The sequence below is a fragment of the Cyanistes caeruleus genome, chromosome Z (genome assembly GCF_971803275.1).
Source record: "Cyanistes caeruleus chromosome Z, bCyaCae1.hap1.1, whole genome shotgun sequence".
Classification (NCBI taxonomy): domain Eukaryota; kingdom Metazoa; phylum Chordata; class Aves; order Passeriformes; family Paridae; genus Cyanistes; species Cyanistes caeruleus.
The window spans coordinates 61,615,591-61,631,672 of NC_141732.1; the positions used below are offsets into that span (position 1 = coordinate 61,615,591).

General features: G+C 36.3%; 1 protein-coding gene across 7 annotated transcripts in view; it reads right to left on the reverse strand.

The window, feature by feature from the left end:
* KIF2A (kinesin family member 2A) overlaps positions 1–16,082 on the reverse strand; it is a 57,680-nt gene that overhangs the window by 2,496 nt on the left and 39,102 nt on the right. For 4 of the 7 annotated variants that reach the window (XM_086867101.1, XM_086867102.1, XM_086867104.1 and 1 more), the window contains exons 14-19: positions 15,565–15,769; positions 12,135–12,245; positions 7,946–8,013; positions 4,853–5,003; positions 3,199–3,300; positions 1,096–1,231 (exon numbers count right to left, since the gene is read on the reverse strand). In XM_086867101.1, coding sequence (XP_086723227.1) covers positions 1,096–1,231; positions 3,199–3,300; positions 4,853–5,003; positions 7,946–8,013; positions 12,135–12,245; positions 15,565–15,769 — 773 coding nt within the window. Of the gene's footprint in view, positions 1–1,095; positions 1,232–3,198; positions 3,301–4,852; positions 5,004–6,130; positions 6,245–7,945; positions 8,014–12,134; positions 12,246–15,564; positions 15,770–16,082 lie in introns of all 7 variants that reach the window. The other 3 variants (XM_086867099.1, XM_086867098.1, XM_086867100.1) reach the window with 1 other exon arrangement.

Below are 16,082 nucleotides of genomic sequence, written 5' to 3' on the forward strand. Positions count from 1 at the left end.
GACGATAGCAAGACAGCATTTTTGACTTTGTATGTGATACCTCCTGTAAAACTACAGTTGTATTAAGGCTGCTGTAAGGATCCAGGGTCTCAGCATTTTACGTCCAGTAGCCTTTTCAAAAACACTATCAGTATCTGCTAAGTTTTTGAAGAACAAGTAATCACCTAAACTGCATTTTTTCACTGCTGGTGTATCAAATTTGCATTTTCTGAAGAGAAACCCATCGTCCATAAAACTAAAGGAAACTCCAATTCCTAGCAGAAGTGTAACTGGCATGCTCAGGAGGCAAGCAGGCCACATCTTATCTGCTTGTTTGTTGTATTCCGAGCAGATACTCAGACTGAGTAAAAAGTGAGATTTTAACTTACTGAAGTTTTTTAACATAGACCAAGAAAACTTTTCCATCATCCCCCAAACCCACCCTTGAGCTTTTGCCAGCATAGCAGTACGTCTCCTGGAATCTAAAGAGTTAACAAAAACATGAAAAGGAAAATTTATCTCCAGGATGTACCCAACTGACACGTTGATTTTAGAAGACAAGTGGAAGAGTTAATTTTGAGCACTAAGAATTAGCTGCAGTTTGTTTTTCAGCAAGGACAGGCGGACAAAATTCAAACAAAGGCTGTTGAAAATAAAAGTAAACTAACAACTAAAATACTCAGAACTTGATGGCACTCTTGAACACAGTCTTAAAAATGGCAGCAGGCTGGCTCCCTGCTACACTACACAGCACAATAGCAGGGACTGGCAGTTCCTACTACTTTTTCCTCATAGCATAGCATTCTGTTCTTTTTCATACAGTTGGTCTGGATTTTCATACCTTCCTTTAGTGTTTTGGAAAAAAGGAAAAGTTGCAAGACTGAGTTTTTACTTCCTCGAGGTAAAACATAGACTCTTCCTTTATGTTAGGATGAACAGATCATAGATGTGAACTTGTTCTTAGACTGCAGAATAAATGTTCCTTCCACAGAAGGCCAGCATAAGACGGGAAAAAAGACCCTAGAATATAACTACTTTTTTCTTCTTCCTTGTTTTTACTGCAAGTCTCCATGGATATGCTAATAATGCACAGAGAAATTATTAAACGCAACTTACCTCTCAGTTCGGTCAGAATATCAATTTTTTGCTCTAGAATTGCTTCAAGTTGGGTAGCATAAGAATCCACATCATAGTCTACTTCTTCTGTCATCTCAAGAAGCAGTTTTTCAACTTCCAACCATCTAATAGATTCCTAGATAAAAGTTCAAAAATACATCAGCAAAGTGTCAAGACAAAGAGCTTATTAAGACCTTTTTGCATAATGACCACACATTTTACTGTCTAGTCACCTCAATAAAACAGACTGCAATCCAAAAATGAAACTTTATTCCTAATTCAGCAAAACTGCATTTTTTTCTACATTATTTTTTAATTTCAGTGGTCACATCACCCCAGCTACCCAGTTCTCTTCAAATTCAGAACATTAGATGTTTGTAAAGCTGAGAAATTTAGGGAACAGATCTTTATCATATTTGTGTGCCCTTAGACAAGAGTCAAACTTTAAAGTCAGGCTTTAAGTATGGGCTGCTTACCACTATATAATCACACAGCCAATATAACATTCCAAGAGCCAAGATAATTCAGCCCTGTTTTGAGAGAAGCCGTATAAAAGGATACCTATTTTAAACTCACTATTGTATGATCTAAATCCACACACAGGAATACAATAAAGGCTGGTTAAAGAAGCTCATCTTTGCACTCTGAACATTACAAAGAATTAGAGAGGAAAAAAGGCTTGTAGCAAAGAAGAATGCAGCCAGGAATTCAAAAGTTACATAACCAGGCAACATTGTGATCAGAAGAACTGAGGCCATTGGAAATGCTTTGGTTTAAAGAAAAGAAAGCAGCTGACACTTCTAGGATGATGACATACTAAGATGAAGTCTTTCCCTCTGTGCTCCATAGCCCAAGCAAAACTGAAAATGTAGTTCAAACCCCTTGCCTGTTTTTTGGCTTTCAGGAGAGATGGAACTTACACTAGGGTAAGATTCATCTCATCTCATATAACCTTGTACATAGAAGACAAATACTCCTGAACGTGTAAAGTTAGTTGCATTGATGTATTTTAGCCATTTTTGTTAGGAAAGGATGCTGTGTATCAGCTGCTTTCAGGAGAACGCTGACAGAAGATGACTGGTACAGCTGCTGGGTTTTGTATTGGTGCAGCCCACCTACATACACAGCGTAAACTCACAAGCCATGCCATGAAGGAAGGGACCTGAGGCTTGGACGCATTTCCTCGCAGGGACTGCCAGAAGGAGCAGTAATCTCCAGCAGAAGGCCAGATGGACACGCAGAGGCAATTACATCTTAAACTAATGAAGCTTGTCTCTCCAGAAGCCACATTAGAACATAGCCACAGCATATGGCACAACTTTCACACTTCTGGCTAATGTTCCCTAATAACAAGATCTCTACATCCACTGTAAGATGTTTTATTCAGCACCTTGCTTTATTATGAACACACATCAATATTCTACTAAGCTAGACACCTAATCTGAGGAGATAATGTGTATTCCCTACAGGTTTGATGGTCTGCTGTTCGCTAGGAACAGGTGTGCCAGACTGTTTGCCTAAAGGCTTTAAGGTTATGAACACAAGCAATACACATTTCCTTCTTATAACAAATAATTCATATTGCCACGATTTTGTGAGTGTAAAAGGTTCCATCGCATTGACCAGAACTGCATGGACAGTATTCCTTCCAAAAGCCCTGACTAACAGTGAGTGAAATCTTCACATAGCTGTAACATGGAAGCAAACCGGCAGTTTGAAATACATGTGTATTCTGGATATCAGAGAATGTCACAAAAGGATACAGAGATTCAGGCAAAATACTTGGAGGGAGATGACCAAACAGAAATGGTGCTGACAGAGATGTAAGTATTAATTACCAGCCCAGCAAAAGAAAATTTTACTATATTTCTGGAGTGACAGAGAAATGTACTTCACTTTAATAACCAGGACTAAGATCCTAGACTGTAATCTATTCCTATTTGTTTGATACAATCAGCAGAACATAATAAATCAGTTTAGGAATTCTGCACAGACAGAATGGCTACAGGTCAGATGCTCCTCCATCTTCAAGAGTATGCACTTTCATTGGGAAAACCTGAATTCCTGAATTAGGATAAAACAAAGTGGAGCTCCATTTTTTACCTGGAAGACAGATCTATGGTCTTCTACTACTTGCTCTTCCATTTCTACCATTTGAGACACAGCTTCATGGAAACTAAACAGCTGTGGAGAAACTTCTTCTTCCTAAAACAATAGTTAACCTTGTTAGCCTGAAAAGAACTGTGGCTACAGAAAAATGTTCAATTTCCAAAACATGGAAAAAAGTGCAGAAGGCAAAACCTGTCAAAAATAGAATTTAATACTTCTAAGAAGTATTAAGAAATGTTCAGGAATTAATAGAAGGGGAAATAAATTAAAAATATTTACAGAGTTAAATTTAATTAATATTCACCAAAAATTTCCAGTCACTAATCCTAGCAAATACTGGAAATCAGAATATTCCACATAAAAATAACAAGTTAAAATAATCGGAAGTCTCAAGGGAAGAATTACAATTCCTAATAGATATAAATAAAATAAATAATAAATAATAATAATAAAGAAATAATTTTTAATGCCCACAGAAAACTTTGGGTTTCTGTCAGGGCTTTTTGTTGGGCATGCTGTAACAGACAGGAAAAAAAATCAAAAAAAGAGAACAGCAATTACATTCAATATGTTTCAGGAAATCAAAATTGAATTAAACTTTTGGAAAAAAGAAGTTAAATAAATGTGAAGGGAGAAATCTTAAATGTACATAGTGTCTGATAAATTAGAAGAATGCACCCATGGATTTACAAACTGGGACAAAGAAGGCTTCTTTAGAAATGAATAGTCAACAATAGAAGAGGAAAATGCTGTAGGCTCTTATTAATGTTTAGCAGGACAATGTAGTTCCTTAGAAATATTTTTTAAAACATTAAGTAAGGCTTAAATTCATTTAACATGAGCAATGAACAATGGACATGATAGGATATCTGGCTGGAAGGAACATCCAATGGGAAGCTCTAGGAATCACTACCTGGGAAAAAAAGTTGTTTACTAAAGTGAAATATAATGCAGATAGCACAAAGAGATGCCTGCCAAGACTGAGAGTCCTGTGAAAAATGTTAGGATTGTAAGGACTTTTCCTTTATATTTTTCAGAGGCATTTTCACAGAGTTTTAATTCCTTGTGAATATTTAAGGACCAGGACTAAAGCTGATCATCAGCAATGAGAGAGAATGACCTTTAGAAGACATCTCTCAGCTCCCTAGTCCTCCAGCCCAGGGACACATACTGGGAACATCATCTCCCCAAACAGTGTACTGGGGTTTCACCCTAGGAAAACCAGGATGCCAGGAGGAGGAATCATGGGTAGCCAGATTTCTACATGCAGGGAAAGGCAAACTCAATTGAAATGGGGTTTACATGCAGGGAAAATAATGTTCAAAACCACAAAGGGTGTTAAATAAAACACATGAGTTTTAGGATACTTCCCGCTGCCTAAAAAAATGTGATACTATTGAGATAAAAATGCATACTTGTAGATCATCACCACAGCCTGCCTAGACATTAAAAGCACTAATCAGCAAGGAAGACAAAACATTTCAAGAAAAAATTTTTCTTTTGTATGAAAATGAGCATAATACCATAAAGAGAAAAGATGAAGAGCTATGCTGTACATATTTAAAATCTTGCTAACAGGCTATTCATCTGGATTTGTTCTGCCCACTGTATGTCATCATCTATTTCCTGTAATTCTGTAACCACTCACGTTTTGCTCACACAGCAGTTTGAGATCATCTCTCTGAGGAGAGCTTCCCACACCCCACTGTGTCTCCAGGTCATCCATCTGATTGGGAGCATGGTGTATAACAGAACGGGTATCTCCTGTGGCACTAGGATCAACTGTCAGCTCCTTCACCCTATGGGCAGAAAATGTTTCATTTGAAAATTAGTAACCTCCTGTGCAAAAGAGTCACAACCGAAAATAAAGCTCTATGGGTTTATGCGCAATCAATTCATTTAATAAGGAAGATGATGATGTCAGCTTCACAAATTTAATGTACTTTCAGTGACAAAAAGATATTAGTCCAGTTCCTAAAAGGCATGGACCTTTTTTACTACTTGCATGTGGAATAAACTAAATCTAGCAAGAAGTATGTTCTGATTGAAATCTTACCACTTGTTAACAGTTAAGAGGGCAAAAATTTCAAACCCCTCAACATTAACTGTTCAACAATGTGTGATATTTCAAATAAAAGGTCTTTTAGCACCCTAGATCTGACAACCTTTCTTTTCCTGCATACACAGTTTAACTTTTAAAAAGTTAGTCAATCAGCCCTGCACTAGCTGTTAGAAGCAAATCAACCAAAAAATGGTGAAGAAAATACTAACTTGCAACCAAATATTTCAGACAATAAATAGAGCCTTTCAACTTCAAAGGTGAAAATATTTTAATAAAATAGTAGGCTCTTTCAGCATGTGAGTAGTTTAAAGATTGATCATGGATCTGGGAAAAAAAAAGCCTGTTTAGCAAATTTATGAAAGATGCATGAAAGTCTGAAAGCAAGTTTTAGAACATATTCTTAATTTTTTTCATGGGAAAAATGTTCTGTCAAGTAGCACTGATTTACTACAATGAAAAATATTTTTAATTTTCAGAGTGCTGAAATGCTTTAATAGCATATATTTATATAAATATATATATATTTAAGAAAATTTTGTCTTTCCGAGATATTCAAATTACCCTAAGTACAGAACTGTTAGATTTGGTCCACTAAATGTACAAAGATGACATCACCATTTCTATTTTTTTTAAATGTATGAAGGAAACTAGCAAGCCTGGATACAGAATGTGGATGTTTAAGGAGGGTAAACAAAATACTGGGAAGATGATTGCATATCATGCAGAACCATCACCTGCCAAACCAAAATAAAAACGAAGTATGTGTGACTCAAGGCAAGGGGACTAATGAAAGGTTGGTCTGTAAAATTACATAGCCAAAAAGAAAACTTAAAAATAAAGTTCCATGTATAGAATGAAGTAGACCTGGTGTTTGAAGGAGAAAAGTCGTCATACTCATAGGAAGGAGAGAGATCAGAGCGACTGCCACTACCCTGTGAGAAGGGAATGTCCGAAGGACTAATTCCAAATTCCTTTACTCTGCAGCAGCAAAATACAGTGGCAAATTAAAAGAAAATGTTCTCATAAACACAGTTAAAATGACAACTCTTTGTTTAGCATACTTCTTTAATAGGTTAACTACAAAATTATTTTTATAACACAAGTGTTTCAACACATTTAAATTCTCTGCAAACAGTTCAGATCACTAACCAAACTGAACAAAACCAGTGCTGCTAATTTGCAGGGGACTATAACATCAGAGTTTAAAGAAGAGTAATTCTAGATTTCAGTTTGTATAGTTAATATGATTTGGTCTACATTCAATATTCCACTAAATGATTCCTTTCAAAATATCAAATTACTACAGCTACAAGAGTGTAAATTCTATTTCATCTCCTGTTATCACTGCCCACACACTAGTGTCCAGCACCTAAAACTAACTATTATGAAAATGATGTCTTGTTAGAAAGAAGTAGACAACTATACAAAACACATGAAGCAACATCACAGTGACAGGTATACACTCCATAACAACATACAATTTTAACATTAAGGGGAGGAAACTGTTTCAGCACAACTATTTAGTACAATAGAAAGAGGTAAAGCTTAATTTGCTTTATAGTGACTTTTTATGGAGTCACTTCAGCAACGTAAGTTTTGTAAGGAGTAGAAGTCCCAACAAGTCTTAAATGTGCAAGGTCCTGCATCATGTTACACTAAGCAGAGGAGTAGATGCCTCCTTTTCTTCAGGGAGGAAATGACACAGGCTGGTCTAAGCCAGGCAGGTTTACTACTAGCTCCATTAACCCACAAACAGGGACATTAGGAGATTAAGAGAAGCAGGCAGTAAGCCTTCCTAGCAGGCCTTGTGCCTAGCCAAGAAGAAGCAGTTATGGTTCTGCCTGACCTCTCACTGGGGCAAAAAGACCCCCAAATGGTGGCCTCTTCTGGCAAAGCCAGGGCTTTTGATGGCCCAGAGGCTGCCTGCCACCTTTGTCCTTTGCAGCAAAGTGTGGGGCGCCTCTGAGTCCCAGGTCTGCAGGGACACACAGCACCTGACTACACCATCTCCACAGATTTTAAACACAGGAGAATTGCAGCAGGTGAGGGCTCCTTTCACACTCACTGGAAAAAGTTGAACACTTTCTTAGAGCAGTACAGGTCTCAAGTGATGCATCCCTCTCTGGAGTTGCTAATTTCTCTATAGCAATCATAATGCCTGTTGGATCTTCTGCCTTTTTAAGACTTTACTTAGAGTTCTCAGATGTTTGCCTGAATTTGAGAAGCACGAAAATTTTTATGTATATGTAATACACACTGGCAACTGCACACTATTCCACCAAAGGGATGGGGAAAAAAAAAATCACATCACAGAAAGATATTTCAGCCAACACCCCAGGGAATCATGAACACCAACTATCCCTAATGCAAGAGATGGTCCTTTCAAAGCAAGGGCAAAACTAATAGCAGCATGTCCCACATACCTTGCAATCCACATTATCCATCTCTGGATAATGGCATAGGTGCAGTTTTAATAGATTATTTTGTAGTGGTTGTACGAAGTAACAATTTAAATTAAATGAGAACCTGGATCAGTAATTTGGTTTCCATCATATTAAGAAACACAACTACCATTGAATTATTCAAGTAGATACAACAATCACACATCATGGAACAGCACAATTTCAAATGTCAGTCATCAACAGCCAGTATAGCTTTAAGAAATAGCATTTTTCATACCTATTTGCATATCTCAACGTATTCAGAGTGTTTTCACATGATGCCATCCCCGGAGAAATTGTAGCAATCTCGAGAAAACAAGCCACACATTAGTAAATCACTTTGTACAGATGAAAGGATAGATTAATTTTAATGTATATATATATTTTTTTGATATCCAGTTTCATTTCTAATCTTCTACAAAAAATGTCTGCTATGTACAGCTGTCCTTGTACAGTGACATCTCAGGGTTCAGAGGTCCAGTCAAAGCTTCAATTTAATTTTTTTAACCCTACAAGGAACATCAAGAATTCCCAGAAATTCAGTTTCCCCAACCATCTTGGTAACATACTGTGTAAAAGTGAAATTGTAACCTTAAAAATTAATTCCTCAAAAAAGGAAATATGCAACTCAGGAGACTCTAATATATCCTATAAACAATTATCCCATTATTTTTTTATACATCGTTTGAGACTTTTCTCTGTTCAAGGAAATTCTATGCCGATTTTAGCCACATTGGAAACTGAACTTAATATTAGTAAAGATAAGCTTGAGTTTAACTATTTTCCTAAGTAGAGTTATATTTTTTCTCAATCAGAAATTATCTGTAAACAATACTTGATGGCAAACCTTTCATGAGACCTATCTGCAATCTAAAGGTCTTTCTTTTTCCAGTTAAATTTACTCTAAAGATAGTGCCACCTTTCCCATAATCAGCAAAAATGAAAAGTGTGATTGGGAAAAGTGGGATCATTATTTGTCCTAGTTTCTCTCAGTAGTCAATTTTCTCAGTCTCAATTTTTCCATCTGTGCTCTTTCCTAAACAGTCATAAAGGCTCTACCCAGAACAAACACCTCTATGATCCTACATACTAACATTTTTGTGGCATCACAGACTCAGGAGACTGAAACTGATGGTGATTAAATAATCCTCTTTCATCCTGCTGCTAACATTCCTGTATAGAAGCAGAGGCAGTCATCCCAAAAGGAATTTCTCCTTCTGGGGAGAAAGGAAATATATGTGGTGGAAGTAAACATAGAGACCTAAGTTTAAACCTCTAATACTGGTACACATCAATTACTAAGGAAAACAACAAGCTTGTATTTCAGATCACACAACAGCATGCTTCTTGTTCTGGATGCTAATTAACAAAAATCTAGAAGTTCCTAAAGCTCTTCCAAACTAAAATAACATGAAAAATTCATACATCTCTTCAACCAGTTTAATGTTCAGAGCATGCCACAGACAGTGATGTTTAGATTGATGGTATTTGTTTTCCCAAGGCATTGTAACATGTGACACCTGATAGCCTGGTAACAGCTGAACTATCCTGACAATTGAAGTGGTGAATGAATTCCATGTTTTCCTTTGCTTTGTGTGTGTGGCTTTTGCTTTACCTATTTACTACCACTGCTGTAACACTAGGACACTGTGCCAACATTTTAAAGATCATAAGGTATACTGCTCTAGGGAAGTGCCACTGTAGGTGCCTTAGTCTGTGTGAGTACTCTGTTCAGGACACATGAACTTGTGCACAAGTCTTGGTGTATAACCTCTTCTCAGGCCCCAACAGGCCCAGTCCAGTCAGGACAGGAGGATTCAGACCTCTCTGTTGATCAGTTTCTTGTTACTAATTCCAGATGAGGACAAAAAAAAGCTGCACTACCTATGAACAGGAGTATCTTTAAGACCTGTAATAATCGTTCTTCCTATTTTGAATCTATCTACAGTGCTTTGATCAAAGTGCAATCAATGGCCCTGTTAGGACACAGAAGTCTGCAGGTTCCTACTCCCACCCTGGAGAGTTGAGGGGTCTGGCCACTTCAGCTATGACTGCAGCACATGAAGGATGCAACATGTCAAGGAGCAGCACTGGTTAAAAAGTGAGGCTATTCTATGTAGTCACACTGCAACTTTCAAATGATGATTCATTATCCTACAATGCAACCCTTCAAAAACTTTAAATGGTTTCTCAAATTATTTAAAGACAAGGACAGTAAAACAGCAATGACTGATAATTTTTTAAAAAAAAATTATGCTGACTGTTAGTCTCTGGATTTCTTTTGAAGAAAGCAAATCCTGGTCATAACTGTCCATATTTTCAAAATATATTCCTGAAATTTGAAAAAACAAAGAATTTCCAAATCATTGTTTAATGTTATATACTCCATCCCTAAAGACCTAACTTTTACAACTGCAACATATCCATAAACAATAGAAGTCACATAAAAATGAAGTGTAGAAACTACCCAATGAGTTTTACTCAAAATATCCTTTTTACATTCACATATCAGAAAGCAAGTGGAAAACACATAGCACATATTTTATTATTTCAGGATTCCTTTAGTAAGTTAAAAATAACAGGATTTTACTACATCATTTTATATGCATTCTATACTGAAAAGCACCACATAGTTGCAAAATGTCTAATTCAACCAGATGTTTGAACAGTGGATCAAATCTGTCTTGTTGAGAAAGTCCTTAGTAATAACCTCCAGTGCTGGCTGGAGTTAAACCACAACAGTATCTAAAGATGAAACTCTGCTGATTACATTCTTAATTAAAAAATTCATGTAAACAGACACTAAAACCAGAATGTGACAAGTGGTCCTATTACTAAGAAAAATAGCAGAAGAATTAATTTGAAAGCAGTATCATATCCTCATAGAGATTTCTTAAGGTCTACACAATTAAGCTTATGTGAATGAGAAAATTTTAAAAAAAACCCATAATTCCAGCACATTTCCACTTTCAGAGGGGATTCTTTTTATTAATTAAGAACTTCCAAGAAATATTCACAAATGCTGATTATTTGATGCGCAGAGAGTAACTCTGGACAGGCTAATTTTTCAAACCTCCTTCAGCAGTGTGGATAAACCTGCAAGAATTGAACCATCTAGCTATCTAATCCTGCACAGGATTCATGAAGTCATGCAATGATTTGAGTTGGAAGAGACTTCTAAAGGTGTATTTCAACTCCCATGCAGTGAGCAGGGACATCTTCAGCTCAGTCAGGTATGTCTCAGTGGAAAAGAAAACTATCCTGTTGTTTCATTAAAAAGCTTAGAAGGAAAAAAGGTTAATAGAAATCCTCTTTGACCATCGTTTTCAAATTAGAAATACACCTAACAGCTAAAGGGAAGACTAAGCTGTTCTAAGACCATGGTTTTCACATTGTGATCTGCAGACTTTTCTGGCCTCTAGACTAAATAATTCAAAGGAGCCTGTGAAAAGTAACAAACACTAACAAGCCCAGTAATCAGTAGGTACTGCAGAGAAGTACATGAAGAGAAATGTTAAGGATGCACAAATAAAACAACTGGACATCAGGACTTTCATCTGTCCTTTCACTCATCTGTCAGAAGAATTCTGTCTTTCAGACTGGAGCAAATGCAACTGTACAGCTATTCAACAACTATTTACATATTTATATGCACTTATATAATTATAATAATAAAAATTATAATATTTACAAAAATTGTGATTTATGTTCTATTTTATATATTTATATGTTTTTATATATCTATTTTTTGTAATTACAACAGCTACTCCCTCAATAGCCTGAAGCATATTCTGATGACTTTGATACCAATTTCTAGTTTAATCTCTTGTCATTTAAAAATCACAGATCATCACTGTATTTCCAGTCTACACCCTCTTTCCAGAATTCTGGAAAACAAACGACTTTTTTATAATTAAGACAGTCTTAAAAACAAACTTCTCAAGCTAGAAATGTTTCTAGCTACTAGCCTAGCTAGAAAACTAGAACAAGCAATAAGAAAGGTCAATAAAAAAGTGAGAAGAGAACAAGTTATCTAAAATCACAGAATCACAGAACCACTTGAATTGGAAAAGACGTCTAAAATCATTTAGTCCAACCATTAACCCAGCCAAGCCCACCACCATGCACCTAACTATCAATCTACACATGTTTTAAAGATCTGTAAGGATTGTGACTAGATAACTTTCCTGAGCAGCTGGTTCCCATGCTTGACAACCCCTTTGGTGAAGAAATTTCTCCCAATATTCAATCTAAACCATTGAGACATGTCTCTTTTGAAATCCCCCTCCACATACAATGTCAATTTGTGAATAAATTTAAGTCCAACACACTACCAGTAACAAGAAACCAATTTCAAGCATTAAAGTCTAAGTTGGCAGTGTCTATTCTCTTTGTAATTGTTAGAACAGTTATCCAAACCAACTTACCATACAGGTACGTGAGTTTTCTCCAATGAATGAATCTCTTAACACCTGAGTAAGTTTACTTGCTCTGAAGGGTGTGTGAGGTTTATTTCGGCCTAAGGCTCTAATGCACTCCTGAAAGAACAAAGAGACTCTTTATCATGAGTTAAATAAACTTAATGAAATTGCAATTCAGAATCAGAAAATACAAGCCTTATATTTGATACATTCCCCCCAAAATATCAATAAAATTTACTGCTAAAGCTTGGATTCAATAAGCATTCTACTTCTCATTAAGCTCAGCAGAGAGGAAAGAATTCAAAAAGGACTAGAAGCCTAAAAACTGTCTCAATGTCATCCAAATTGTTTACATCTATTGTATCCAATAACAAAACTAAACAGTGTTGATGTGAAATATTCAGGCTCACAATTATTCCTGATTATCAGCTACAAAAGCCTGAATGAGCTACCACCTCTTCCAGCAGCAGCAGTATGGGCAAGGACATGGGTTAATTGTATTAGTTAAAAGCAGTGGCTTTGATTCTGATTTTACCACTGTCCTTTTTTACAGCTTAGAAGAAAACAAACTGTCTGAAAGCTTCCACACATCACAAACCAAGTAGGCACAGCTCTCTACTGGAAGCAAGCTCTCTACTTAGCATTGGAAGATGCTTGAAAACATTAGGTACTCCCTGTTTTAAAATAGTCTTTATGTGAAGAAACAGGGATAAGACCTCTTCCACTCCCAGAGGCAAGGGGCTACACTAATATTTGCAGCAGTCTGGGTTCCAGTAAGAATGCTGCACACAAATACTAGAGATGTAAATATTAGAGAAGTTACAGCAGCAACTAAGTACAACAATGACACCAATGATGTCATATCATTAATCTAACCATCACTTCTGTCCACTCAGAGCTCTAATATTGCCTAAGAAGTTATTCTCACACAAAGAAATTTTAAATTTCTGCATTGTTGTCATCATAGTATTTTGACTGTTAATTCCAGACTCTGCCTTTGCCTTAAAAGACATTTCTTCAGAAGCAAGAGTTCCTGGGTGCACTTTTAAAGTATCTTATCAGATACTTTATCAGAACTTCTACAACCAACCATACTTAAAATATACTTCGAATTAGAGCTTTGCTTTTAGCTGCACTAATAGATGGAATGGTCTTTGCGTTACATTAAAAATTCTACTCAACTCATCTTCCAGCTGCAGACATATCCTCTATTGAATTACTGATATGACAATCAACAAGTTTTTAATTGATATTTTAATTTAATATAATGGTTTTTAGTTTACTTACTCCTGAAAAATTAGAATTGGATTGTCTCCTTATAAGTAAAAAATTACAGAAGAACACCACCAGCTTCTAAATTTTTAACAGACTTTCAAACTATATTTGGTTTTCATTACATTTCTGAAAACCAGGTAACAAAGTGACAACACTACTTCCATGTACAGACACTGCAGAAATAACCTCCTGTGCCAAAATCCTGAACAGGACTGATACCCAGATGAAAAAAGAAAATCTTTTATTAGCAATAAAGACCACTTTGTCAGAATGTACTAGTTTAACTGGAACTTGAAAATAACTTCATGGCTCCTGAATACAAATGGAAAAGGCTGTGTAATGTTTTTGGGATAGATGAAAACTGGCAAACGTCATTGAGAAACTTCTGTCTTTTTGTGCCACCTTTCAGACCTCTGCAAGACCTCCACTTATTTTTATCTCCCCCTTTGCTATATAATTTGGATTCATATCAGTAGCATAGTGTCGTTCTGATTGGGAACAGCGGGAAAGAATGACACGGACTCTCAAGGGAGTCACAACAGGAGAATTCTCTGGTTTATTACTTCAGGACTGTTTTATAGACTGGTACGTGGAAAGTACAGAAAGGAAACTCTTATTGGTTAGCAAAGTGCTACATCACCATCATTGGTCAGGGGGGCCCATCACCCCCGTGACTTTCTCCTGCAAGGAAAACAAGGAATGGAAAACAACACCTGCAACACCTGTTTTGTGTCCCTGAGGATTGTTTTAATTCCTTCTCATGTTTTTCCCAGGCTACTTTCTCAGGCAAGCCTGAGGAGCTATGCGGCCTGTAATTTGTACAGGCACTGTGGTTCAGATTTAGCATCCATAGCATAGCAGCAGCAGAACCTTTTGCTATAATTAAAAAGACAAGTTGTATAAAAATTAACCAAATATGTTGTATGAGCACAATCCAGTACAAAATAAATAAACTGAAAAAAACCTCAAAAACTTCAAACCCCCAAAACAAAATAGCTTTATTCAATTGCATTTGGTAATGACTAGTAACATCAATCTAATGGTCCCTGCATTGCTTACTTTGATGTTAAATCAGAATAGGCCAAAGTTTTGGAACTGCTGCTTCCAATTTTGCAACATGCCACAGAATTTTGTAATGACACATTATACATCACAATTTTATGATGTATTATGGGATCTGTTTAGTCAGATGCCAGTCTTCTCCCAAGTTTATACTGGGAATAAAAAAGTAAACACAGAGATCTTGGGATTCAGATGTTTTATATAAAACCAGTGTTAGTGATGAGAACAGTAAACCTAAGCACAGTGTTAGCGATGAGAGTAGTAAACCTAAGCAAAACCAGCCAAAAACCAGCTAGAAATTCTAAGACATTCAAAACTACTGTTTCTCCAGCTTGAAATGAAAAAAAATACTTCCCCTATTTAGACTGAACCTTTTTTAATCACTATAAAACATCAAACAGAAAAGGCAGATGAATATTTAAGTAGTAATCCAATCCTGGGTTGGATCTGTAAAGAGACTGTTTCAGACAATTTGCTATGAAGAAGAGAAAAAAATAGATTTCACCTTTCAAGGTTTATTTTAATTTGCTATTTTTTTTTCTGGACATGCTGCTGTTATTTTGCTTTAGTCAATAAATTACAGCAGTAAATATGCTATCAGTGTAGTTTTATTTTTTATTTAAAAAAAAAATAAATAGTGTGATCAGTAAGACTACTTCCTGTTAGTATTTGATATCTTGAATACCAAAGTAAATCACTGGCCCTCCTATTTTACATATATATCAGAGATGTCTGCAGATTCAACCACTGGGGACTATTTGTGAACTTGTGAACTTGTTTTTTTGGGATGCTTTCTTTTTTGTTTGGGGATTTTGATTTTTTAGTTGCTTGCTTGCTTGCTTGCTTTTGCTGGGATGTTTTGATATTATTTTACAAAAACTACATGTAAGCTGATAGCACAATGTTTCTGCATTGTTTCTACTTGGGACTCACTGAGTGTTCCCTCAAGCATTTAGAGGAAAAATCAATACATTGTTCTACCTGTCATATCAACAGACAATGCAGACAAGCAAAGCCCACAAAAACACTAATTTTACTTGTCACTGCTATTGTATGTAGACTTTCACCTACTTCAAGGCAATAGAAACATATCAGTTACCTTGAGTGCTAAAAGGCTCTTGTTAATTTCTGCACCTTCCAGCCGCGTCTGCCTATCTGCACTTGAAGTATCTGCTCCTCTTTCATTGCCAGCCAAATCAATCAGAGAAAATTTACCATGCAGCTTCCCTTTCCTTCTGAGAATAATCTGGAACACTGCATGGCTTCGAGATGAATGTGCATTTGCAGATGTCTGGCCAGATGTCCTTTAAACAGGAGAAGAGTAGAGAGAGACATTAACTGGTGATTAACCCTCGCAATGATAAGTTTCCAGGGCAGATTCCTGTATTTTCTTACATGTTGATATGCTCGTCTAACACTCTTATGGACACTAGACATAGAACCTAATAACTGGATATACACAGTACAATTATGCCTCTTTCTCCATCTCTTTGAATGGAAATGGAAGATTAGTAATATTTTGCCTCTCTTTTAAAATCAGATCTTCACATATTTCAGATTATCAGAGAGTTTACACAAAAAATGCTGATAGCACTTTTATCTGATTATGCAGCAGTC